The sequence below is a fragment of the Acomys russatus genome, chromosome 21 (assembly GCF_903995435.1).
Source record: "Acomys russatus chromosome 21, mAcoRus1.1, whole genome shotgun sequence".
NCBI lineage: Eukaryota > Metazoa > Chordata > Mammalia > Rodentia > Muridae > Acomys > Acomys russatus.
Genome location: NC_067157.1, coordinates 15,847,340 through 15,873,135, shown reverse-complemented (window position 1 = coordinate 15,873,135; position 25,796 = coordinate 15,847,340). Strand labels below are relative to the sequence as shown.

General features: G+C 40.9%; 1 protein-coding gene across 1 annotated transcript in view; it reads left to right on the top strand.

Moving 5' to 3' along the window:
- The first annotated feature begins 10,922 nt into the window (after nt 1–10,922).
- The window catches only part of Frk (fyn related Src family tyrosine kinase), a 103,487-nt gene continuing 88,613 nt past the window's right edge, over nt 10,923–25,796 (top strand). Inside the window, exon 1 of the mRNA XM_051164092.1 lies at nt 10,923–11,906. Within this exon, the coding sequence (XP_051020049.1) occupies nt 11,542–11,906 (365 nt within the window). The 5' untranslated portion in view covers nt 10,923–11,541. The remainder of the gene's footprint in view (nt 11,907–25,796) is intronic.

Sequence of the window (25,796 nt, the reverse complement as noted above, 5' to 3'; positions counted from 1 at the left end):
CAATTGTTTGTTTTCATGGTCTTTGTTAAAACATTTATTTATATCCTCTTTAAGGTCTTTGAACATATTCATAATTGCTATTTTGAAGTTCTTGTTTTGTGCTTCAGCTAAATTGCTTTTCTTAGAAACCTACAAGAAGAACATCTTGATGGGTGGGTCAGGGCCCAGGAGGTTCTGCTCAAACTATTGCACTCACCAAGGACAATACAATAGTAAACATTGAACACCTACTATGATCTACCCAATGGACAGGACATTCTCCACAGTTATGTGAATAGCAGGGACTGACTCTGACATGAACTCTGGTGCCCCATATTTGACCACCTCCCCTTGGTGGGGATGCCTGATGGGAATCAAAGAAAGAATAAGCAGGCTACCAAGATGAGACTTGATAGCCTATGACCACATAGTGGGAGAGGAGGTCCCTCTTGGTCATAGACCTAGGAAAGCGAAATAGGGTGAAAGCGTGAGGGAGAGAGGAACGGAAGGATACAAGTGATGGGATAACAATTGAGTTGTAATCTGAATAAATTAATTTAATAATAATAAAAAAGGGAGAAAAAGAAAAAAAATGCTTTTCTTAGGGCCTAACACAATAGGTTTGCCCATTTCTGGAGGAGGCATACTCTCTTGGTTGTTTGTATTTGTGTTTCACACTTGGACCTAGGCATCTGGAGTTATGACACTCTAAGTGATTGTTGGTGTGGGTATCTGGTCTTGTCTTTGCCTGGTGAGTGTTTTGTTGTTTTGGTGGCTGTTGTCCACTCTGGATCCCAGCCAAGCATGGTGGTTATGGTGTCTCTGGTAGAGACCTGTTCCTCTAGGTGACAAGGAGTCACAAAGGAATGAGATGGGCTAGAAGGAACGGTTGAAACTTGGGGGCCATGGGTCTTCACCAAGAAGCTGAGTCCATAAGTAATGGCGGTGTGCCGAGAGCAGAAATATAGCTTAAAGTATTTTTCCTATCAATTCTCAAAATAAGTTAATGAAGTATATATTTTTCAAAGAAATTGACAGCATTTTATAGATTAAAGTAACTGAGGCCAGACAGCCTTATCCAAGACCCCATAAGCAAAGGGGAACAAAACTTTATAGCCACTAGCCAATCTGCCTCCCCATGACAGCGTATGACCATTCCCCATTCCGTTCAGGGAAAGCAAATACTATGAGGGTATTTTTATTAGCTAGTTGGAATTCCATCTTATTTTAATAGCATCTAATACATGTTTAAAAATCTTTTCTGTAGTAGATAGTCAAAAATTAATCTTCTGATGCGAGTTCAGCTTCAACAGAGGCATGGCTCTGCTGATCTTACTTTGAACAGAGTTTAGAATACCCAGGAAAGTTGAGTGTTTAATAGTGAGTTCACTGTAGTCTTACATATGATCATGTGAAGTCTGCCCAATTACCCATTTTATATGTGAAAGCATGAGAGAGAGAGAGAGAGAGAGAGAGAGAGAGAGAGAGCGAGAGGAGAGAGGAGAGAAGGAGAGAGAGAGAAGAGAGAGAGAGAGAGAGAGAGAGAGAGAGAATGAACGCTACAGGTGCTTTATTTTCATATTATCTGTGGTGGTTGCTAAGACATAGCTAGGTACTTAGCATTACTAAGTCACTTTGCTGCTTGAGTTATGTGAACCCTGATAAAGGAAGTGTCTGTTTAATGGGCAAGAACAGATCATATTTGAGTGGATTGTAGATACCCGTCTCTGTTCAATAGTTTATCATGCATCACAGGCTGGCCTTTATCTGAGAATGACCTTGAAATTTTCATCATCCTACCATCTCCTCTATTTCTTTTAAAATTTTTATTTATTTTGGCCATGCTAGGTATAGAATCCAGGCAGGGCCTCATCCATGCCTGGCATGGCAGCCCAGTATCCATTTTGGAAAAGCAATCAGTTGTCTCTGAAAGATTCTATATAGAAAAACTTTCACCAATCCCACTGAAAGTAAATTTTACTCATTATCTTGAGTAAATAGCTATAGAATATTGTTTTAAAAATCTTACCCAAGACTATATACTCTATGCCTATTCCATGTCTTTTGCAGTGTCAAAGAACAAAAAAATTTCAATACGGTGTTGTCTGTCTGTCTCTCTCTCTTTCTCTCCCTCCCTCCCTCCCTTCCTCCCTCCCTCCTTCCCTCTGTCCCTCCCTCTCTTCCTTCCTCCTTTTCTTCCTTCTCCTCTCCCTCCTTTTTTCCTTAACAAAAGCTGAATTGATTTATGGCAATCAAGTAAAGGTCTATCAGTAAAGAAGCCCAGTGAGTAGTCACTATGGGGAAAATTCATGAGCTTTCAAGTGTTAAAAATTAGGTTTCATGGTTAGGTTCTTTAAGTACCAAAGAACCCACAGGCACATCCATACTGAGTTCTGCCTGAGTGTTGATTGTCCAGTGTCGTCATTGGCCAGAGAAGATGCTGTGATTATAGACAGGAGAGCTCTGACATGCTAAGCTGCCTCAGAGTTCATGCCCTTCAACATTTAGTTGGTTAGATAGAAGCAGGTATGCTAAAAGCAGCATTTGATATTGATATCTTCTGAGTGCTCTTGTCAGTTAAGCATTCTCTTGATAGAATTTCTTCATGAAAAAATACATGAAGTTTAATTTGTCAGCCTTCTTTACTTTTTTAGTTCATGTTGGTTCCTGATCACCACTACTCTCTCTTAATTCCAAGTGTTACTCAGAGAAGTTAGATAGATCTTTTTCGAGTCTGGACATTATGCCCTATCACCAAGAAAATGGAGACAAACTTAGAAATAAGTTGTCATCTGCTTTGAATACAAAGGCTATTCTTTCTCATCATCACCATCATCATTTATATGTAAATATAAATCTATGTATAGTGTGTGTGTGTATATATATATATATATATATATATAATTTGAATAAAATGAATATAATTTGATATCTCCACTATATATTTCATACCTTTCAGCTCTTCTAACAGATTCTGTTGTCAGGCTCATCTCAAGATCTACAGAGGACAATTAAGCAAGGAGCCGGTGAAAGATAAGAAAAAACAGATGGAGCGCTCCCAGGTACTCTGTTAGGTTACAGCAAAAGGCGTTTATCTCAAGTATTATCTAGGAGCAAGCTGGAAGACTAAACAGATGATTGATGCCAAGTCTCAAGTCTTTCTGCTTTCACTCAGGATGCTTCTTAAGGCTGACATTTAGGATGCTTTTCTTCCAGGCAGAGTACACGACAATGACAACTTTGAAAGAATAATAACCAGTGTTACTTTGAATCTGCCATACTTCAACTCGTGGTCCTTGTGAGATATTCTAGAACAGTGGTTCCCACCTTCCTAATGTTGTGACCTTTTACTACAGTTCTTCATGTTGCAGTGACCCCAACCATAAAATTATTTTCACCGCTACTTGTAACTGTAATCTCACTACTGTTATAAATTGTAAATATCTGATAAACAGGATTTCTGATGTGTGACCCCATGAAAGGATCGGTCTACACCCAAAGGGATCATGACCCACAGATTGAAAACCACTGTTCAAGAAGGTGATGTCCGATCACAGGTTCTGAAGGTTGGAATCTCAGCAGGTCAGTACCGATCAGAACGTAGCTGGGGGAAGTATCAGCAACGAAAGTGAAAATACAAAAGGCATAGTTGTGCAGTGTATGTCAGAGGAAGAGAAGGCTCAGCAAAGCGTTTCAACAGGGGACACCGGGAGGGGACACCCACCTGGGTGGCAGGTAACACAGTAGTAAACAAAAACAGCTCTAAGCCTCCCTCAGCCACAGGAGATCAGCTGCAGGAAAGCGGCTGGGGACAGCCGATATCCGCAAGGGGCACACTACTTGTGACGGTCTGTGGACTAACCTCAGTGCATGATGGGAAACCAGATTTCATTCAAAGAGCATCAAAGAAATTTGGAAGGCAACACTCAGTATTGCCCAGAGATGAAAGACAGAGAGCTGGGGTGACAGCTTCAGTTGGAACAGGGGTTCAAACATGTTCCCTCCATTCCTCATCATTTTGTTTTATTTTTCCTTTGTGTATTCTACTCTTTTGTTTTTATGGATCAACAGACTTGAACTTGACTACAGTGTTTTAAACAGGATGAGAGCTAATTGAATGGCACTGGTTTCCCAAGGGGATAAAGAGTATAATTACAAGATCTAGGTGTCATTTCTGTCATTGAAAACAGGTAAAAAAATGTTGTTGTTGTTGTTTGTTTGTTTGTTCAAAACAAGGTTTCTCTGTGTAGACCTGGCTGTCCTGAAACTCACTCTGTACACCAGGCTGGCCTCAAACTCACAGAGATCCGCCAGCCTCTACCTCTCTATTGTTGGGATTAAAGGTGTGCACCAACACTGGTCGGCAAGACGAATCTTATTGCACATACATTTTTGTTTTTTGTTTCTCTTTGGTTTTTCAAGACAGGGTTTCTCTGTGTAGCCTTGGCTGTCCTGGACTCGCTTTTGTAGACCAGCCTGTCCTCGAACTCACATGGATCCACCTGCCTTTGCCTCCCAAGTGCTGGGATTACAGGCCTGCACCATAGCACCTGGCTTGCATATACAGTAAAAACATACTTTATATAGATAGAAGATAATTTAACTTTCATATTGCAAATGAGATTAAATATAGATGTTTTCAGGCTTTAGTAGCACAGATTTCTTTGATATTTTACCTCTCTCTCTGTGTGTGTGTGTGTGTGTGTGTGTGTGTGTGTGTGTGTGTGTGTGTTGTGTTTTGAGATAAGGGTTCATGTAGCTCAGGCTGGTCTTGAACTCACTGCGTAGCTGAGGCTGGACTTGAACTTCTGATTCTTCTCCTTTTACCTCCTGAGTGTTGCAATTACTTGTGTACACCCCCATCCCTGTATTGTGTTTCCATTTTTTTCAGGCCACTATATGGTTCAAGATGTCTGGCAGGGTGTGGTGGCTCATGCCTTTGATCCCAGCACTCGGGAGGCAGAGGCAGATGGATTTCTTTGAGTTTGAGGCCATCCTGGTCTACAGTGTGAGTCCAGGATAGCCAAGGCTACACAGAGAAACCCTGTCTCAAAAAACAAACAAACAAAAAAACAAAAAACAAAAAAATAAAAAAAACCCAAAATATGTCTGATTGTAGTTAGCAATTGATCCAGGGGAAATTAAAGTCCCCTTTTAGTGTTCTTAGTCTCATTCCTAAAATAATTTAAAAATGACCTCATGCAGCCGGGCGTGGTGGCACACACCTTTAATCCCAGCACTTGGGAGGCTGAGGCAGGTGGATTGCTGTGAGTTCGGGGTCAGCCTGGTCTACAAAGTGAGTCCAGGACAGCCCAGGCTACACAGAGAAACCCTGTCTCAAAAAAAAAAAAAAAAAAAAAAAAAAAAAGATGACCTCATGCAAGTTCAATGAAAATTTTATTAGTGTTTAAAAGAAACAACACTAGTCATGCAAGCTGTAAGCCTCAGCAGCTGCTTGAAAGAGGAAAGTGTAGAAAAGAAGAAAAAAAAAGTCATGTTGTTTAAGATGGCATTGAGGTCAGTCACATGGTGAATGGAGGGGGCTTTAGAGAAGAAGTAAAGAAACCCAAAATCTTGGGGGTGGGTGGCAAACCTAAAGTGTTAAGAAAAATGTCCCTAGAAAAGAGATAGAAGAAAAAAGAAGTTACACCATTATGAATTATTAATAAAAATGAACAGACTTACAACCCTACAAGGCTACCGCCTATAAGCTTGTATACCAATGTTACCATTTGTGGGTCTTGATTTGGTTCATTTTCTCAGCCAGTTAAAGAATTAAAGGACAAGAAGATGTTGGGGGGGGGGATTCTCTAATATGGCAGACAGGAGCAGACAGAGCCAGCTGGTGAAGAAGGCCATTTACTAGGAGTGAGGGGATGTGCACATACCAAGCAACCATGCGGAGACAGAGATGGTCAGCATTCCCGAGGGCCTACTCAGGGAGCCCCAGATCCAGCCCCTCTATGAGGAATGGGGTTTTAAAACTCTTTGAAGCATCTTTCTTCCCCCAGTTGAAGATTGGTTAGTTTGAACAAAGACAGGATGGGTGATCTGCCCACAACTTTGGGACAAACGTGTCGTGATCTGGCCTTGAACTAGTTGGGCTAGTCATTTAGCAGGAGATCCCTACTGGTGGAAGAAAATAAAAGCCCCCCAATCCCTCCAGCAAAAGAGGAAGATGGCCATGTTGGAAGTTCGAGATCTTTAATACCTTGTTATGGCCCCATCTCCCTATCTCTCTATTAGGGAATCTGTGTAATCCTTGTCCCTTGCTAGGGCCAAGGGTTCTTTCTGTAGAGGAAACATACGTTATCTCATTAAAAAGCTAGTTCTTCTTTAGTATATGCCTGTCTCTTTAGCATTGCTTTAGCCTGTCTTCCTAGGCACGGCTCCTTTGCCAAAGAGATTTACCCATCTACCTGCAATACCAGGTCTCTACCCTGGCCAGAGAATCAGTTCTCTTGGCCAGGAGTTTTTTTCTACTCTATCCCATCTTCACTGAGTTCTTCTACACAAGAGAAAAGAGATTGGAGAAGAAAACAGTAGGCTGTCCAGTAGAGTCTACTCATCCAGTAGAGTCTACTCGCTTGAGGTATCTAAGGAATTCTATTTATATATATATATATTTTTAAAAATGTATCATTATCAGTAAAGAAAGCAAAGAAAGAACATAGGCATTGGGTAAGCAGTAGAAATAATTGTCCTTAGAGGAAAAACCATGCATGTGCTAGCCACGTGATATTTCACTACTGTCTTTAGTGCGAGCAGAGGAAATGACATCAAGCAGGTTTAGAATGGCAGTGTGTTTCCGTGGCAAGATCAACAGAGACAGTGGAGTCCACCAAGTCCAGCAGATGGGAGAGTGACTTAACAGTTCTCTGAGAGACTGACGGGAATGGACACACCCACCAGCTGGCACAGAAACAGCTACCAGATCCCGGAGGAGGGTTAGACCCACTTAGGGCTGTGGGGTCTCAGAGCAAAGGCTGCAGACCTAGAAAAAGTCTCAGAGGAAGGGAAATTGGTTTTGGCAGGGATGCACAGAGAAGGCCTACAGGAGGAAGGAGGAATTTTATTCAGACTTTGAAATGCAGGCCAGAATCTTCTGGGAGGAGAGAAGGAATGCTGAGCAAAACAGTGTCCAAGGAGACAGAAGCAGATGTGGGAACAGATAAGGCTTCCTGGGAACCTCAATAAACCAATTTGACTGAGCTGGAGGACTGATACAAGGCTGTAGTGGAGCGGGATGTTGAAAGGCCCTGTCTGATAAAGGGCCTTGGATAGAGCATGCATTCCTCAGCTTTGACTCCAAGCCAGTTTCTCTTTCTTTCTTTCTTTCTTTCTTTCTTTCTTTCTTTCTTTCTTTCTTTCTTTCTTTTTCTTTTTCAGGCAATAAGGATCTGCTGAGGTTTTTGTGCAAGAGAGGGACATTATTAATTCATTCTGGAAGCTTGGTATAGGGTTGAGAGGGGACAATGACTAGAGGAAGGAAAGCTGGTCTCAGCAGCTGGTTCAGTAAAGCCTGAAATAAGGGCCTGACATAAGAGAGGTACCTTTAAAGAGCCACTTTCTGTGCTGTGCTTGAGGCAATTTTCACCCCCTGGACTTCAATCTCTGTGGGTTTCCATAAGTGTTTTCTCACGTCAAACCTATTAAATCCATTTTCTCCATCATCCTCCCCATCTCCCTTTCTCCTTCGTTCCTTTCCTCCCTCACTCTGTGCCCCTCCCTCTCTCACTGTCCCTGTCTCTCACTTTCTGTCATTGTTATGTCATTTATGAATACTTACTTATTCTCTACCACTTACATTCTGGACATATGTGAGGCATCAAAGGTTCAGAGAAGCCGATTCTGTTCTCCTGAGAAAAGCAAATAATAAGAGAGCCAAGGGAGGCTCAGCGAGCAGCCAAGTACAAGCTTGTGTCAGAGTACTAATCTACCATGCCAGAGGAGGTGATGCTGAATCCAACATGGAAAAATGACAAGGAAGTCATCAGGGGAAGTAAGAAGAGGGATGCTGTGGCATAGCATGGGACGTGAGCTATCTGTAGCGGGTAGTTTTGGGAACTGAGTAACAGGTCTTATGTACAGGAGTGAGGGACCACAATGTTGGAAGAGTTACCAGGGTTTTGTGTGTCGTGTTTAGGAATTTAGTTTTCATTGCAAACATGTGGAAATTTACTGGAGAATTTACCCTTGAACAGTGGCATCAGTTATTGATTGATTGATTGAGTTTGTAAAGCTGAGGATTTACATTTTCAGGGTCTGCAGTGATTGAGACAGGATGTTACACACGGTTCAACCACTTGGTGGCTCTGAGCCCTTGGGCACCTAACCTCTCTAAGCCTCAGTTTCTTCTCAACAACAACAACAACAATAACAACAACAACAACAAAAACAAAAACATTTATCTTCTTCGTAGGCACTGCTCGTTAAATACTGAATCTTTTACAACATTCCCAGTTTGGTTCTCGGAACACAGAAAAGCCTTCAATGCTGACGTGGCTGCCTGCGGTCTCTTGCTCCTGTCATAAAGACACTCTGTTGGAAATGCCATCCACCTCAGGGTGCAAGGCAAGCTGGAGATAAGAATAAGCTGGACGAAGAGAGGCCAGTTAAGACACCTCTGGAACTTTCTATTTTCTGCTCAGTGGCCAGCTGTCATTCGGATGGAGTTTAAAAATGTTTGTGGAATAAATGAAAAGGAAGACTGAGCAAACAAACGTGACTGGCTAGCTGAAGGGAGCCAGAGTGAGTAAAAGCCGTCTGTCAGGCTTCAAGCTTGGGTGCCCAGGAGAGCCCCAGGGTCACGGACATGACAAAACCTTCTCCACTGGGCTCAGTTTCTCAGGCCACTGTTCTCCTGACATCCTTGGGTGGTTGGTACTATTTCAGTGTCTTCATATGCTTGGTGGCTGTGCTGTGCTGTTTGTCACGTTGTCTTTTGCCACAATGTTGTGACCTAGTCACAGTGAAGGCATATTTAAATTTAGGATAGCCAAAGGTTTGGAGTCTTGAATCCACTTACAGTTAGTTGGGTTTGGGTCCACCTCGGCTTCATGGACCTTCCAACCTTTTTTCTGTCTGTTTCTATATCATGCAGGTGTCTCAGGAAAGACCGTAGCATGTTCAACCTTGTTTAAAGGTCTCAAGAGAATGCCATACCTTCACAGTTCATAGCATTTAGCACAGAATAGTTGTTGCGATTTGTTGGCATCCCAGGATCACTGTTTTTGTTTTTGTATAAAATATGGAGTTTTATGCTCATTCTGTTTTAGGTCTCTTGCTATTAAGATAAAACAACAAAATATAGCTCAGGGTTTGGTCTTTTCGCTGTGTGTTTGTATGTGCATGGCGCCTGTGGTGCCTATGTGCCTATGTACGGGGGTTCATGTATGTGGAGTGCACAGGAGGATGCTCTCAAGCTTGTGCCCTTCAGACATGGTCTCACATTGTACTTGGAGGGAAGCTGGCAGCTGCTTCCTGCCCCTGTCTCCCAAGCGCTGGGCTTACAGGGCTGTAATCAGGGCTGCTTTTCTGTTTTTGTTTTTTTGTGTTTGTTTGTTTGCTTGTTTGCTTGCTTGCTTTTTTCACTTGGCAGCTAGGATCTACATTCAGCTAGTGTCTTACCCCTTGGGCCATCTCCGCAACCCTATGTGTAGGCTTTTTGCTTCTGCAAAATGTTACTTCTACTCTGATTCTGAGGACAGTTAAAGAATCTTAAAGTATGATACAAGATGATCTGCATATTAGAACCACATATGGGACTGAGGCACAGGTCTGTCATTCTCTCTCTCTCTCTCTCTCTCTTCATTTCTTCTTTCTATTTGAGTTGGATATTTTTTTATTGGTTGAGTGATTGAGACAGGATCTCTATACATAGCTCTGGCTGTCTTGGAACTCACTATGTATACCAGGCTGCCCTAAAAACTCACAGGTATCTGCCTGCCTCTGCCACCCGAGTGCGATTTAATAAAGAGCAGGAGTTTTGAGATTGTCTTTGGCCTAGGTTAGCCAGCCTAAAGACTCTGTCCATAAACTGAACAATTGTTTCAAGAGAGAGGCTTTTGGGGTAGACTGGTGGTTTGGAGCCAAGGCCTACCAACCCCAAAATCCCAAGAAAGAATTTTTTAAAAAATACCTTACACAAAACAAACAAAGTGTTTTATTTTCAATCAAATGACACAGCATGAGAAATTTTGTGATGTTCTCTACCAGCGGAGAGTCTGTGCAGGTAGTTTGCACAGTGGCTCTTGCGGTCTAGGGAGATACCGCCCTTCGAACCAGGGGCCTCAGACTGGCTATCTTAACCCCAGCCTCAGTTGTTCTGAGGTCCTGCCACAACTGCCACCAAGTAAGTCAGAATTAGTATGGGCCCGAAGTCTAACTTCAGCAGAAAAATCTCTCTAAGATGCCTTTAGCAGCCAGGCACCTAGTCTGCCTGTGAGTCATTGGGTGCATGTGCTACCGAAATAGTAATGCAAGGGACAGGGGAATGGAGGTGTCTGTGGGAAAAGGCAGCCTTTGAGTTTCTCAGCATTTTACCAGCTGCTTTTCTACTTTTTCAGAAACTACTGAGGCTATTAAAATCTATTCCTGGTGGTTAAAAAAAAATGGTAGGGACTCAATGGCTCTTTCCCAATTGCCCCATGTCTGGCAACACATACCTAAACACCGAGCTTTCTCTCTCTCTCCCTTTCTTTCTTTTTTTTAAAAATTTTCTTGTCCAGGAGCAAAACAATCCTGCTCATATTTGTGGGGAAATAAATCTCTGCTCTGCATTCTGTGTAGTGAATAGAGCAAGACAGAGAGCCATCTGAGCTATCCTGTCTCTCTACAGTCTGGACTTTGGCTGCTTTAAGAGCCTGACTACTTCTTGGTAAGGGGGCTGGTCTATCCTGGGTGTGGGAGGAGGGAGGGGTAAAGCTGGCCTGGGAGTTCCTTTTAGATCAGACAAAAAGAAACCAGGAAGTAAGGAGGAATTATTACAGTCTGTACAGCTCAGGATGTTAAAGGCGATAACCTCCACGGCCTGGTTATTCATTAGCAAAAAGGAAAGCTCCCGGGGAGCGCGGCGCTGGTGCAGCTGCAGGCTTGAAGCAGAGCGTAAGCAGCTGGAGCAGGCGAGGCCTGGAGCTCTGGCTGGGAGTTAGTCTTAGTCTCTTGCTAACTTTTTCTTGGGACAGAGGGAGAGGTGGCTGTTCTTTGTTCTCAGCTGTCCCTCTAAAGAAAAGCCTTTTTATTTTATTTATCTTTGGGTGCCCTAGCAGTCAGGAAGAAGCACCTTCCCACTGGACCTCCCGCCCAGGCCCAGTCCCAGTCCCCTCTTGATTTTGCCCCAGGGCGGCAAGCTACAAACAGAAAGCCAGCTGGGAGTCTGTTCTTGGCCAAGCCCTGATCTGCCGGAGAGATCCTCCGAAGCTGGGATTCTTTAAGCTCGCTCTCCTCAGTATGGCGAGTCGCAACTGAATTGGAGGCTGGCTGCCTGGTGGAGGAAGACAGTGTATCTGTACAGCGCGTGGGGAGAGGGTCATCCTCTCTCCTCCTCCCAGCCAGGACACCATGGGCAGCGTCTGTGTGAGGCTCTGGGCATACCTGCAGCCTTTTCTTCCCTGCTGGTCCCAAGAGGCAGACAAGTCAGTGGTGATTGAGAATCCAGGGGCCTTCAGTCCTCCGGAGGCTCCCAGGTCCCAGGAGCCCAAGAGAAGCCATGGTCCCTACTTTGTGGCTCTCTTTGATTACCAAGCTCGTACTGCGGAGGACCTGAGCTTCCGGGCAGGCGACAAACTCCAAGTCTTGGACACTTCGCACGAGGGCTGGTGGTTGGCCAGACACTTGGAGAAGAAGGAACCCGGCTTGGGTCAGCAGCTGCAGGGCTACATTCCTTCTAATTACGTGGCGGAGGACCGGAGTCTCCAGGCAGAGCCGTGAGTAGCACAGACCACACTTTGTTTCTTGATTCTCTGGGGGCTGTTTACTGAGCTCTCCCTCCTTTCTACCCACGGCCACTCAACTCATCCGCAGGTGTGTGGCAGCACTCCTCAGAAGCCACTAATTAAAAGATGAGAGAGAGAGCAGGGCGGGTGATTACTGTTAAAAAAGACTTTGATTACAGTGTGTGCACCTACGGGCCATTGCCCTAAACACAACTACATTTTCATTTATGGGCAGTTGTAGTTTCCCCTAAACGAACTTTAAAATCTAAAACCTGAGGCTTTTTGTTTAGTTACTGTTAACTTTCCAAGCATTCCAGACCAATGCTACACACCCTACAGCTAACTACAGGCATTTCCATTCTGGTAGGCTCACAAGTGGGCCTACTGACTTACATAGATGTAAACACAGTTACACAATAGTAGCTCTTCTGGTGAAATCGTGACAGAGAAATCTTTCTTGGAATTCCTGGATCCTGAGGTGTAACTATTCAAATTATGAGAGCTTGTGGTTGTTAGGATTAAAAACTGGCCAGGTATAGGCAGGGATTTGAGCAAGAAAAGTAGTGGCAATATTTCTTCAGAACAGTAGATAAAGGTTTCATCCTGGAAAAAAAAAAATGACTTTATAAGGGGGCCTGATGATGAACTCACCAACTGTTGTTATTTGTTGTCTAGTTCTGGCTCTGTGTCTCTGATTGGGATTAAACAATCACCTAACCTTGTAAACATGACCACGAAAGGTTGCTGAATAAATCCGAATGGCCTGAATCAGAAACGTACCCCACCGGCTTAGGTCTTGAGTGTTTTCTCCAGCTGGTGGTGCTGTGTTTGAAGTCTATAGAAACTTCAGGGGGGTGGCACCTACGTGATGGGCAGGCCTTTGCAGAGTGTACCCAGCCTTTACTCTCCACCTTACTCCTGTTTGCTGCCCCACCGTAATATGAATAGTCTTGTCACGTGCTCTTTTTTTTTTTTTTTTTTTGTCACGTGCTCTTTCCACTAGGCCTGCTCTCCCATGATAGATGAAATCCTTCAGAAATGATGAGCCAAAAAGTAATATTTCAGAGAGAGAGAGAGAGAGAGAGAGAGAGAGAGAGAGAGAGAGAGGAGGGAATCTTAGTATTTGAATAATTCCTATGGTTTAATGTGGCATAAAATAAGAAAAATTTATTAATTTATTAAAACCACATCCATCCATTCATCCATCCATCCATCTGTCCATTCAAAGAACAGGTGTAGTTGTGGGCATGTTCGGGCTCTGTGAATAGGAAGTGGATCAAATGAAGTCTTGACAGTGGCTATGTAGGAGCAGGATTAGGGAGGAGGAGGAGATTCGAGGTTGATGATGAGTTCCAATGAACTCTAACACAGGGAACAGCTTCCAGGGTGTGGGCATATGGTAAAGAGAAGCTCCTTACAGGGGAGAGCACTGGAGATCCCCTCATGTTCTCCTCCAGAGACTTCATTTCTGATTGTTCCCTCTTATTATTATTATTTTAATATGATATTTTTACCAATTCATTGAGAATTATGTACTGTGTAATTTGATTATATCCACTCCCCTTCCTCTGTAATTTTTGTTTCTTTGTGAACTGTACTTTTCTAACTGTCCCAGGAAACAGAAGACAAGTAGCAGCCAAGGGCCACTTAATATTTCCACAGGAAGGACAGTTTGGATTTTTTTTCCCCCCTAACATCAAGAGCCTTTAAAATGAAAAAGGTTATAATTTATGCATCCCTAGACATTAACTGACTTAGACTTTTGGTGGGCAGAGTTGATACATGATCAAATGAGAAGGTTCCCTAGCTGGTCATGGTGGTGCGCTCCTGTAATCTCAGCAACCCAGGGGAGTGAGGAAGGAAGATTGGTACATGTTTGAGGCCTGACTGAGCTACACAGTGAGGACAAGGCCAGTCTCAGATGCGTAGTAAAAGCTTGCTTCAAGGAAATGAAAAAAGTGAATGAATGAGTGGATGAATGAATGAGTGGAAGGAAGGAAGGAAGACCAAATGAACTCTATTTCTGGGGGAGTCTACATCTTTTCTTGCTTAATCTCACGGGAAAGTGAGTAATACCTGAGGCGCATCTAGACAGAAAAAAAAAAGTATCTTCTCAACTGCTCAATGCTGAATCGCATGCATTTCCAAATGCTTTGTTTCTGTGTCAAGGATTGTGTGTATTTTGCATTCAGTGTAACATTATCAGAACAAACACTTTAATGTTAATATCTAGTGCCTTGAATTCATGATATACTAATGTTTAAACATATTTGACTCACAGTTAACTTAGACTCCGGTTCCTCTGTAAGATCTCTGGACTGCCTAGATTCCCTCATTTCGTGACTGTCATGAATGAAATCTTTTATAGTTTTTTTTTTTTTTTTTGAGGTGTGTCAGTTTATTTATTTATTTATTTTATTAATTTATTCTTGCTACATCTCAATGTTTATCCCATCCCTTGTATCCTCCCATTCTTTCCTCCCTCCCATTTTCCCATTATTCCTCTCCCCTATGACTGTTCCTGAGGGGGATTACCTCCCCCTGTATATGCTCATAGGGTATCAAGTCTCTTCTTGGCAACCTGCTGTTTTTCCTCTGAGTGCCACCAGGTCTCCCCCTCCAGGGGACATGGTCAAATGTGAGGCACCAGAGTACGTGAGAAAGTCATATCCCACTCCCCACTCAACTGTGGAGAATGTTCTGACCATTGGCTAGATCTGGGTAGGAGTTTAAAGTTTACCACCTGTATTGTCCTTGGCTGGTGCCTTAGTTTGAGCGGGACCCCTGGGCCCAAATCTGCCTATCATAATGTTCTACTTGTAGGTTTCTAGGACCCTCTGGATCCTTCTACTTTGCTATTCTCCCATGCTTCTCTCATTTAGAGTCCCAATAGGATGTCCTCCCCTCTGTCCCAGTTTCCTGGTAAGTGAAGGCTTTCGTGGGACATGCCCCTTGGGCTAGTATGCAGATATAAGTGAGTATATATCATTTGATTCTTTCTGCTTCTGAGTTAACTCACTCATTATGATAATTTCTAGTTCAATCCATTTATCCACAAATTTCGGGAATTCCTAGTTTTTAATAGCTGAGTAGTATTCCACAGTGTATATGTACCACAGTTTCTTTATCCATTCTTCTACTGAGGGACACTTAGGCTGTTTCCATGTTCTGGCTATTATGAATAAGGCTGCTATGAACATGGTTGAGCAAATTTTCTTGTTGTGTCCTGGAGCATCTTCTGGGTATATTCCAAGGAGTGGAATAGCTGGGTCTTGAGGAAGCCCTATTCCCATTTTTCTGAGATAGCACTGTTGGACCCTAGAGTCCACTTGGGTGGGGGGTCGTCGCGAGAGACCACTTGAGGACCACAGTGTTGATGCAAAAGCACAAGGTTTATTGCTGACATCTGTCAGGGGGCCTCAGCAGGGAAGGAGGCTCCCAGAGTCACTGCTACAAGCTTTTTTAAAGGCTAAAACCGCAAAGATTAGGAGGGGCTGCGTGCCCTATGTTAGGATTGGCTCTGGTGGTCGCTAGGGGTGCTTGTCTAAATGTTATTGGCTATTGCCCGGGTCGTTGGTCTTGGGGGCTATTCTTGGCAGGGAGGGGTGTTGGGGAGTTTCCAGATGGTACTTTTCTGAAAATTGTTTACCTTAGTTGAAGTTGTTTATCTCAGTTGGCCACCTTGATCTCAGAAACTGAAGCTGGCCTTCAATTCTTTCTGGGTCAGTTTCTTAAGCTTGTCTGGGTCATGTTCCCAAGCTTAGGCTGAGAGAGAGAGCCTTACAGCACCAGATAGATTTCCAAAGTGGCTGTACTAGTTTGCATTCCCACCAGCAATGAAGGAGTGTTCCTCTCTCCCCACATCTCGCCAGCATGTGGTGTCATGTGAATTTTTGATCTTAGCCATTCTGATGGGTGTAAGATGGAATCTCAGAGTTGTTTTGATTTGCATTTCCCTGATGACTAAGGATGTTGAGCATTTCTTTAAGTGTTTCTCAGCTATTTGATATTCCTCTGTTGAGAATTCTCTGTTTAGTTCCAAGTGGAGAATTAACCTAGTAAAAATGGCCATCCTGCCAAAAGCAATCTACAGATTCAATTCAATCCCTAGCAAAATACCTACACAATTTTTTAAAGACATTGAAAGTTCAACTCTGAACTTTATATGGAAAAACAAAAAACCCAGAATAGCTAAAACAATCTTGTACAATAAAAGGTGCTCTGGAGGAATCTCCATACCTGATCTCAAACTGTACTATAAAGCAATAGTAATTAAAACAGCATGGTACTGGCACAGCAACAGGCTGGTTGATCAGTGGAATCAAATCGAAGACCCAGATATGAATCCACACACATATGGTCACTTGATTTTTGACAAAGAAGCCAAATCCATTCAATGGAAAAAGGATAGCATCTTCAACAAATGGTGCTGGTCTAACTGGAGGTCTATGTGTAAAAAAAATGCAACTGGACCCATATTTGTCACCTTGCACAAAACTTTTATAGTTTTTATGTGGTATATTAGTGACAAATGCTGCTGACTAGTGGCCTGAAAGTAGATGAGCTTTCCGAAGGTGAACATACTCTGGTTAAAAGGCCAGGAACAGTGTCTGGACTAGTTTAGATGGTCTGTCGATGAACGCAAAATGAAGCTGCTAAAGTATTGTGGTTATTTTCCAATTCACAGGGATGGTCTATAGCCAAGAAACTCACAGAGATCTTCCTGCCTCTCCCTCCCTGAGTGCTGGGATTACAGATGTGCACCACTGGCCAAGAATACTCTTTTACTTTCCACCCAACTCTAGCTCTTTCCTCTTGGGGTTGGTTGTCAACTATATTTATGTCACTGCTAACTCAGATCTCCAGAACATGCTTCCCTATGCACTCTCCAATAGAAATGGGATGTCAAAGGGACAGGATACCTGTTTCCTTCTAGATACACATGTAAGTTTCACCTAGATTCCTGTTTCTTGTCACCACTTGGCTGAATGCTGCAGGTTGCTGTATGTCTACTCTACTAACAAGTGATTTTAACTTTGCATTTTTCAGAGGGAGGATGATCAAGACACCTGTACAGTGCTTATTAACAAAGAAACCATATTGAAAAGTTTCAATATCTTCCTTGACATTTTCATTCCATATTTAAATTTTCCCCTTGAACACTAAAAATTAATGTGGTTAATTGAGTTCAGTAAATAGAACTGGAGAGAGATTGTTGTCTGTGTTTACTTAGTGGCTTTAAGTACACAATGGGAAGCCAATTGAAAAGGATTCATCTAATTTCTAATTATTTAGTTAAAATATAGTAGTGCTTATGTGTTTATGTCTTTATTTGACTTTCATTAGTAGGAAAACAATTTAGCCATTTCTGCAATTATTACTACCGGGGCAAATAAATTCAAGATTTTAGTTTGTTGAACATAATCATCCCCAACTTTTGATACCTGGAAGTTGAGATGTTACAAGAACCACACTATTGTTAAAATGAACTATTGTACTAATGGATTATTACAACACTTGGACATGCTTTAGGTTTCCTGAATCTTACATTAAGTGAGACAATGGCCCAGTTCTTAAAGAACTTTGTTTCTCTGAAGAACTCTTGTATTTATATTATCTTTAATTCAAATTCATTCCTAGCTCCTCTTAAAGATGAGTGCTTTTCTTCCACACTTTCAATCCAGAATCCATCAAAAACTTTATACTTAAGGTCTTCTTACTCAGAGTGTCTTTAGAAATTGCTAGTTGGTGTTTTTAAAGACATCTGTTACCTTGGTTCCTATGTGTTAAAGGCTTGGTCCCCAGGTGGGGACTAGTGGGAGGTCCTTAGGTCACTGGCAGTGTGTCCTCTAAGATGACTGGCCTCAGTCGTTTTTCTCTCTTTCCCTCTACCATGTGAGTATTTTTTTTCCTACTATGCCCCCACTTGTGCTAACATGCTATCGCTGATGTCCACAGCATTGGGGTCAACTTGGTCTGGAGCCTAGAAAATTACCAGCTGACTAAAACCTTTCCTTTAGTGCATGCATGTATATGCATGTTGTGTACATGTGTATATATAGAGGTGTGTATGTGCACATATACATTTGCATGTGGAGGTCAGAGGACAACATCCTTAGGAACTGTCCACTTTGACTTTAACATAGATCTTCCACCGGTCTGGAATTGGCCAAATAGGCTAGGCTAGCTGCCCACCAAGTGTCAGGGAACTGCCTGCTCTGTCTCCTGAGAGCTTGGGTTATTAGTAAATGCTACCATTTTCCACATAGGTTTTAGAGATGGACCCAGTCTTCATGCTTACAAAGCCCTGGGTCCCACCAGTACTACAAAAAGCAAACTCAACAGCCACAAAAACAAAACAAAACAACAAAACAAATCAAATCACTACAGCGATTTCTGAGTGTTATTTTTAAAATTAAGTTCCATCTTTTTGTATCATACTCCTGTGTGTGTGAGTGTGTGTGTGTGTGTGTGTGTATACCTAAGAATCAACTGCTGTGTTCTGTGGCCACCTGTTCAACTAAAAGAAAGACTCAGCAATGCCAGAAGAATTGATATTTGCTTTGTGAGGTATATAACTTGCCTTTATGTTCCTAAGTGTCTACGAAGCACATGAAGTTTCTCTCTGCCCTGCTGAGTTTGAGGATGACTTACCTCAGTGCACAGGATGGGTAGAGGAGCCCCGGGCACAGAAAAGTCTCTGTATCTCATGTGATTACCTGGACAAGAAACAAAACACTATGTGGAAAGCCTTGTCTTTTCCTCTGCTTCCCTCCTTCTTAAAGCTAGGTTCTTCTCTCCCTCCCTTTCTTCTCTTCCCACCTTTCTTTTGTTGCCTACATACTATGTTAGAGTCTACCTTGAACAAGAAAGCAAGGGTCAGTATTCTCTTTTAATATTAATTAATTTATTTTAAATGTATGTGAGAGTTTTGTCTGCATTGTATTCAAGTGCAGCATGCCTGGTGCCTTTGTAAGTCTGTGGAGGGTTAGATCCTCTGGAACTGGAGAAACAGATGTTTATAAGATGCTGCATGGGTGCTGGGAATAGAACTCTGATCCTATGAAAGAGCAGGAAGTGCTCTTAAATTCTGAGTCATTTCTCCAGCCCCAGTACTTGTAATTTGTGATCCTTGGTAGTTGACACTTACAGGACAGAAATACTAGGATGTTTTGAAGTACGCAAATAATGGCATTTTCCCTCTGTCCTTTTGAGATATATGCTGCTACTTGTGATCTTTTTACAGTATTGAGAGAGAGATCTTTTAAAGTGCTATAGAATCTAAGGCCATTGCCAATGTCTGGCTTGAAGATAACAGCCTGGGGCCTACAGTGGATATTTTCAGAAATATGCTCATATTGTCATTTTAGAACAGAATGAGGCTTCACTGTTTAGTTGAATATTGTTGAATTTAGTAATTATCAATAGAAAATCTATGCAGTGCTCTAAGTCATTTTCAACCCTGCTGTCAGTTCATTTCTCTTTCAGTTGGGATCTGAAGCCAACTTTTGAGAATTACCTTAGCTGAAGATAAGCAGTATAGTTTCAAAATAAACAGTTTATCAATGAATGAATGAGGGAAAAGGCTTCAGAATATGAGAGAAGCACACTGGGATAATAAACTTCAGCCCTATTGAGCAGTTAAGTCACTAGAAGATCCCCACAGGCAGCTGATCATGCAATCGTTCTTTGTCTAAATTATTTATTTCTTTGCCTTTGTGCTTGTTTTCAAGGAATATTAAGTGTATACATAAAAAAATAATAGACGTGTAGCTCCTACCACAAATAAAACACTTAAATATTATAATTCTAGAAATCAACTAAACATAAGTTTATATGCTGAAAAGCAGAATACATCTTAAATACACATATGGTTATCTATGAAATAAAGTGTTTTTGATGAATCAAAGATAATAATTTAGGACCAACATTTCAAATCAGACATATAAGTAGTTAGATGCAATGAAATCAATTGGGACTATATATTCCCTAAATGACTGTGTCACCCCTGGATTCTTACTCCTTCTCTTCTGCTTCTTGCTGTGGCTTGAATCAAGATTATGACAAATGGGTTGCTGAAGGAATTAGCTTATCAAAAGTTTTATCTCAGCTTTAATGTGGTTTCTCATGTGAACACTGTACTGTTTGTGTTCACAAAGCTGTTTATATTAAGGTTTATAGAATAAGTGTTTATATAATTGCTGCAACTTTAAGAAAAATGACAAGCGACTACTGGTTTCATCTGTGTTGGAAGGATGGCTAAATATCCAAAACTGTGAGTAATGCTTTTGTTTAGGCACCCCCAAAATAAAAAAAGAAAAAGAAAAAAAGAAAGGTATAATGAAGTAGTAAGGAGTGCTAGGAATTAAACTGCATTGAAATCACAGTTAAAAATCGAGTTAATAGGGTCTTACATAATTAATAGAGGATTCTGTGCATCTCATTATATCATTGAAGCACTGAGGAACTGTGGTTTAGAATCATTATGATGAGTTTGGAGTTAGCTTTTCTACAAAAAGTGACACAATTGATAACACTTTGGAATGTCACTTACAGTATTTCATTCAGGACTATTTTCTATTTGTCAAGAAAGTTGATTTTCCCCCTGAGACAGGGTTTGTCTGGGTAGCTCTGGCTGTCCTGGACTCACTTTGTAGACCAGGCTGGCCTCAAACAGAGATCTCCCTATCTCTGCCTCCCTGAGTGCTGGGATTAAAGGCGTGGGCCACCATATCTGGCTGATTATTTTTTTCTTTTCAGATTTTCAGCAAATTACAACCAATGGAAAAGTCTATGAGAATGAGATAAATCATAAACTATGAATGCTAGATTCAAGTATTGAAAAGTGGACCTAAATTTCACCTTGGTTGAATTTACTTTTTGATAACAATGGTTTAATGGACTCCTAAGTAGCTTGTTTTTATTCAGATGATATCATTTGAGAGCTTGGGTTGCTATTTTGGCCTTTTTTCTTTCTCTCTTTCTTTCATTCTTCCTTCCTTCCTTCCTTCCTTCTTTTCTTTCTTATTTTTAACAAATAAAAGGTAAACATGTCAGTCATACAGAACCTTGTACACAGTAAGATAAGCGCTAACTATTTTCTGTGCTTTTTGGTTTATCTTGTGACTACCAAGAAAGGAAAAACCACATGACTGAAAAAAAATCCTTTAGGATTATTTAACTTCCAATATAACAGTAATAATCTCTATTATACACAAATCTTAGAGCAATACTTTGCTTCTTCTAGCAAATATCTGAGTGGGGCTAAAGCACCAATGGCATAGAATTTTAACATAAGTATAATACTGGTTGGTCTTTTACACCTACACTACTTGTATGCTTCATGACACAGGATTTGGATTTAGGTATGGCCGTTATCATTTAGCTGTGTAACCTTGAACAAACCACTGATCGTCCTATCTCACTTTCTCATATAGAATACGGGGAACAATGTCACCTTTTCCTTAGGATTCTATGACATGATACTGTTCAAACAGCTGCAGTGTGAAGAGCCTCTCTATTGTAAGGGTTTAAGACGTGTCATGTGCTTTTTGACTTGGCAACTTCTTTTCCACTTCTATCCCAATGGTTCACTCTTTGTAAGTCACTGTTTTAGTCTAGGCCCTATACTGGGAACCTTTTGGTCTTAGACAGCCCAATGCTATCCCTTACCTGAAGATTTGGTCTTCAGACAGACTTTTCCATTTTGTCTTCCCATAACTCCCCTTTCCTCTTCGTTTCCTGATGAGGTGGAACTTACTGTATACCTTTTCCTCTCCAGTCCTACCATAGAGTACATTAAGAGTTTTTGTTTATAGGCTTTTGCATCCTTTGTCATTATGGACACATTGCTTTCAGCATAACTATAAACTTGGGACCTTGGTGATAAGAAGTAGAGCCATTGTCTTACCTGTGCCCTGAGCTTGGCATATGTGTAATAAGACTATTTGGGCAAATGACTAGTTCAGTGAATGACTACTGCAAATCTCAGGTCTTTTTAAAAGAGCAGATGAAAGAGTGACCAGTCTGAGTTCCTTTTTTTTTTTAAAAAAACATATTAGGACATTTTTCAATGGTGTTAACCCTATGCACCATCTCTGTGAGTTGTTCATACCTTACTTTTTTGCTAGATTCACAGACATAGTAGCATCATCTCTAACCTCCAAACCAGTAAGTTGCTGTGATCTATCCTCAGACTGACAGAGTATTTTTCATAACATAGAATGAATATAAAATCAGGAAGAAATGATAACTCTCATGGAGATGGCATCTAATATAATCCTGGTTATATTCAAGGTAAAGGAATTACTAAGCAGAGCTTTAAAATGGGACGCAAACCAAAACCCAATTTACAAAATTAATGTTGTGGGCTAGACTTGTAATTTCAGTTTTTATGGCCAACATATATAATTTCAAATTAGTATGTTTGTGAAATATTTTTTTTAGCTTATGTATGCTGAAAGTTGACTGCAATGGGTAGTAATAGTTTCACTGTTACATTATAAACATTACCAAACCAAATAATTCTACCTTCTTTTTTGCTAATTTTCTTGCTAATTAACTGCGATTTTCTCTCCGGCCTTCTCCCTGATTTCCATTTTTAATGGGGTCTTTAGCACTTCCTAGCCCCAGAAGCACTGAGCTGCTTTCTCCAGGGAAGGTAGTTATGCAGATTAATAGCAGCTTTAATGGTGTTTCAGGGCTCCTTAGAGCGATTTCCCCAAAGCCTGCAACTTTAGTGTAAGTTTATGTGGCTGTTTCTTTGAAGATTAATGAAACATCAGGATTTTGCTAAAATGCATAGATGCAAATATACATCATGTGACCTCTATTACCCACCTTACTGCTTATTTAGCTAAATTTCAGATACTACCCCTTGCGTAAGATCTTTCTGTTATGTCATGCTTTTTCTACAGAGATTTTTTTTTTTAGTTAGATGTTTTTCTATTTAAAAATTGAGTTAATTTGCATGTCAAAGTGTTTAATGATTTTATGTTTTTTTTTATAATCCATATGAAGGCTTATAATGCCTTCAAGTTTTGAAAAAAAATTAATAAGAGACTTTTTTCACGATTTCCCTGACTTTTTGAAGGTAGAATGAAAAGCATAACTCAAGGAATGCAGTTACTAGGAGCTTCTGAGCTTCATGTACATAGTAATTTGAAAGGAATTTAGAATCACATTGAAAAATATTTCTGCTAACCCAAGTGTTGCATAGGTCACTGGCAGCTGGATTTAAATGGCTCAGAGGAATCTCATATGGTTCTTCTGAAGGACCGGTATCATGGGTGGCTGTTAGGTCATTATAATGCTCTTCTGATCCCACATTTCTGAATATTAATTATAACATATTGACATGCTATACCATGAGACCAGAATGTTTTTTTTTTGTTTTTTCAGAGCCGCTGCTCAGGAATCGTTTCTGGAGGGGGCTGTGGGGTTTCTGAGTGGTACAATTTGAATGCTTTCTCCTGAATTTCTGCGTCATTTCTGATTATCTCAGGAAATAATTTCTAAGGGAGCGTGCTTGCTGTGTTAAAATTTCTATGTGTGTGCTATGAAAAGTGACTAATACGGTGCCGCTTCTGGTTTTTTTTTTTTTTTTTTTTTTTGAGAATTTTCCAGTTTTAGGAAGTCAGAAGAATAAGTAAAGAGAGTTACGCAAACTCCATTTAGCAAAAGCCCACCAGTAGCACATCTGGAGTGGTATGCAGGAAAGGACATACTAAAGTGAAGAAAGGATCATCTCAGAAGTAGGACATTACAAAAGACTCATACAGTTTTGGGAAGGATGTAAAGAAGAGATGCTTTGCTGTGGATTAGATTGCTCTATCGAGAAGTATGTTTGAACATATATGTTTCAGCGTCAATGAATGCTGTTGAGGAGGCAAGACTACCCAGAGACTGAAGATGCCATTGGCAAAGAAGCAGTGGTCACCCAAGTGAGCCAGGGTACATGAGTATGTGGTTGTTTGTGTCAGTAGACGATGCTTATGCTATGGTTACTTAGAGATTTGGTCCTGTTTTTGTTGTGATCTGTCGATGACCATAAAGTGATCTTGTTCGATGTTGATGGTCCGTTAGATTGTTTATGTTTAACAGTGAACACCAGTATCTAGCCTTAAGTGGTGGGCTAGCTTCTGAATGTAGGGGATTATTCTCACTGTTTTGAGATAGACGGATGCTGATTTATGCCACAGGAATGGCACTTGAAAAAATTGTTGCTTAGTGCATGAGTGAAGAAAGCAACACATGGATGAGTAGGTATAGGTAAAAGAGCTTAATCTTGATTGGAATAGAATCAGACCATTTAAAGCTCTATTCACGCAACTTTCTTTGTAGAAGAAAGTCTTTATTGAAAAGATTCATAATTGATTTTCCTTATAATTTTGCATTCATTGTTAATAGAGCAAGAAGTTATAATAAGTGTCGTTTGGGAAGGGTTACCATTGTATTACCCCAAACAAATGGAAATTAGTTTGTATTGGCTTTAATCTTAGAACAGCTACCTCAGCTGTTCGCTTCTATTATAACCATTTTGTAAATGTGGAAAATAAAGTTAAGTAAACTGTTTAGCAGGATGTTATTAGGAATTTTGATTTCTAGGACTAATTAAAACAGAAGAGTGGAGAGGTGAGCAATTCTATGGCTTGACATAGGACTTGAGGGCAAAGGAAATAATGAACATTTTTGTGCATCTTCAAAGTCCTAAGCACACATAACCAATTTAATTCTGACGTGATTGCTCTGTCTGCAAAGCTTTCCTATCACTGTTTTTAGGGCTAGAAAATTGAAACTAAAATTAAATACATTGTCTTATCTGCTGAGTAGCAGAGGAGGAACTAGGTTAGATGAAGGAGAAGAGAAAGGGAAACAGGTTAAACATTAAGTGCAATATTAATTTTGTGTAGTAATTTCATTTCATACATCAATTTTGTGTGCAGAATTTTTATTTTTAAAAAATATGCTTTTGATTGGAATATAATTTCATCTCTTTTCCAATCTCCCTTTGACATGCCAACTTTTAAGTCACAGTAAGATATCTCAATTGAAATATCTGGAGGAACTCTAGGAACCGAAATACCCCGACAGAGGGGCAAGTTAGTTCTGTAAAGGCGGACCTTGAAGTTATTCAAATGGAGAAAATATAACATGACAGAGATGTCAGAACCATGGAGTGCTGTAGCCTTTATAAGGACCACACAGTAAAAACTCAAGAAACAAAAGGGACACAAAGATCAAAGCTTTAGAGACACCTGTAGTCAGCTGAGCAAGAGTGATGTGCAAATTTTTAACAAAATCCCTTTCTGGGTTGTGTATAATATGCCCACACTCTAAGGCAACCTCCTGCCTCACTAACAACTGCCTCAATCAGGCTGAGTTGACTTGTTTTGCTCTATGGAATAGTAGCAAATGTGGCAAGAGCAGAGATTTAAGAGTTTATAAGTTAGTATTTATTTTCTACTCTTAGAGTTCTATAGCTATCACGCAAAACACAAGCCAACCTCCAGGAATGTAAAAAAAAAAAAAAAAAAAAATTGTGAAAAGCTCCTTCTGGTCAACCTGTGTTGCCAGTTGACTGAAGGCCCAGGGTTAAGCCCAGTGAAGATGAGTGGAGCCTATCCTATGTAACTAACCTTTAGTTTGTGAACTAACTAAATAGTTGTTATGAATCAAGTGTAACAAATGCAGAAAGAAAAAACTGGAAACAATGGACTCACTGAAGCAGATGAAAACCAAAGCCATCTTTCTCAGAAGAAGTTAATAGGATTTCAAATAAAAGGTTTTTGGGTCCATTGCTAAAGAAAGGTCAAGGGAACAAGAGAAAAAGAGACGATGGCCATGGACTGGTGATCGCATGCAATAACACTACAGACTTAA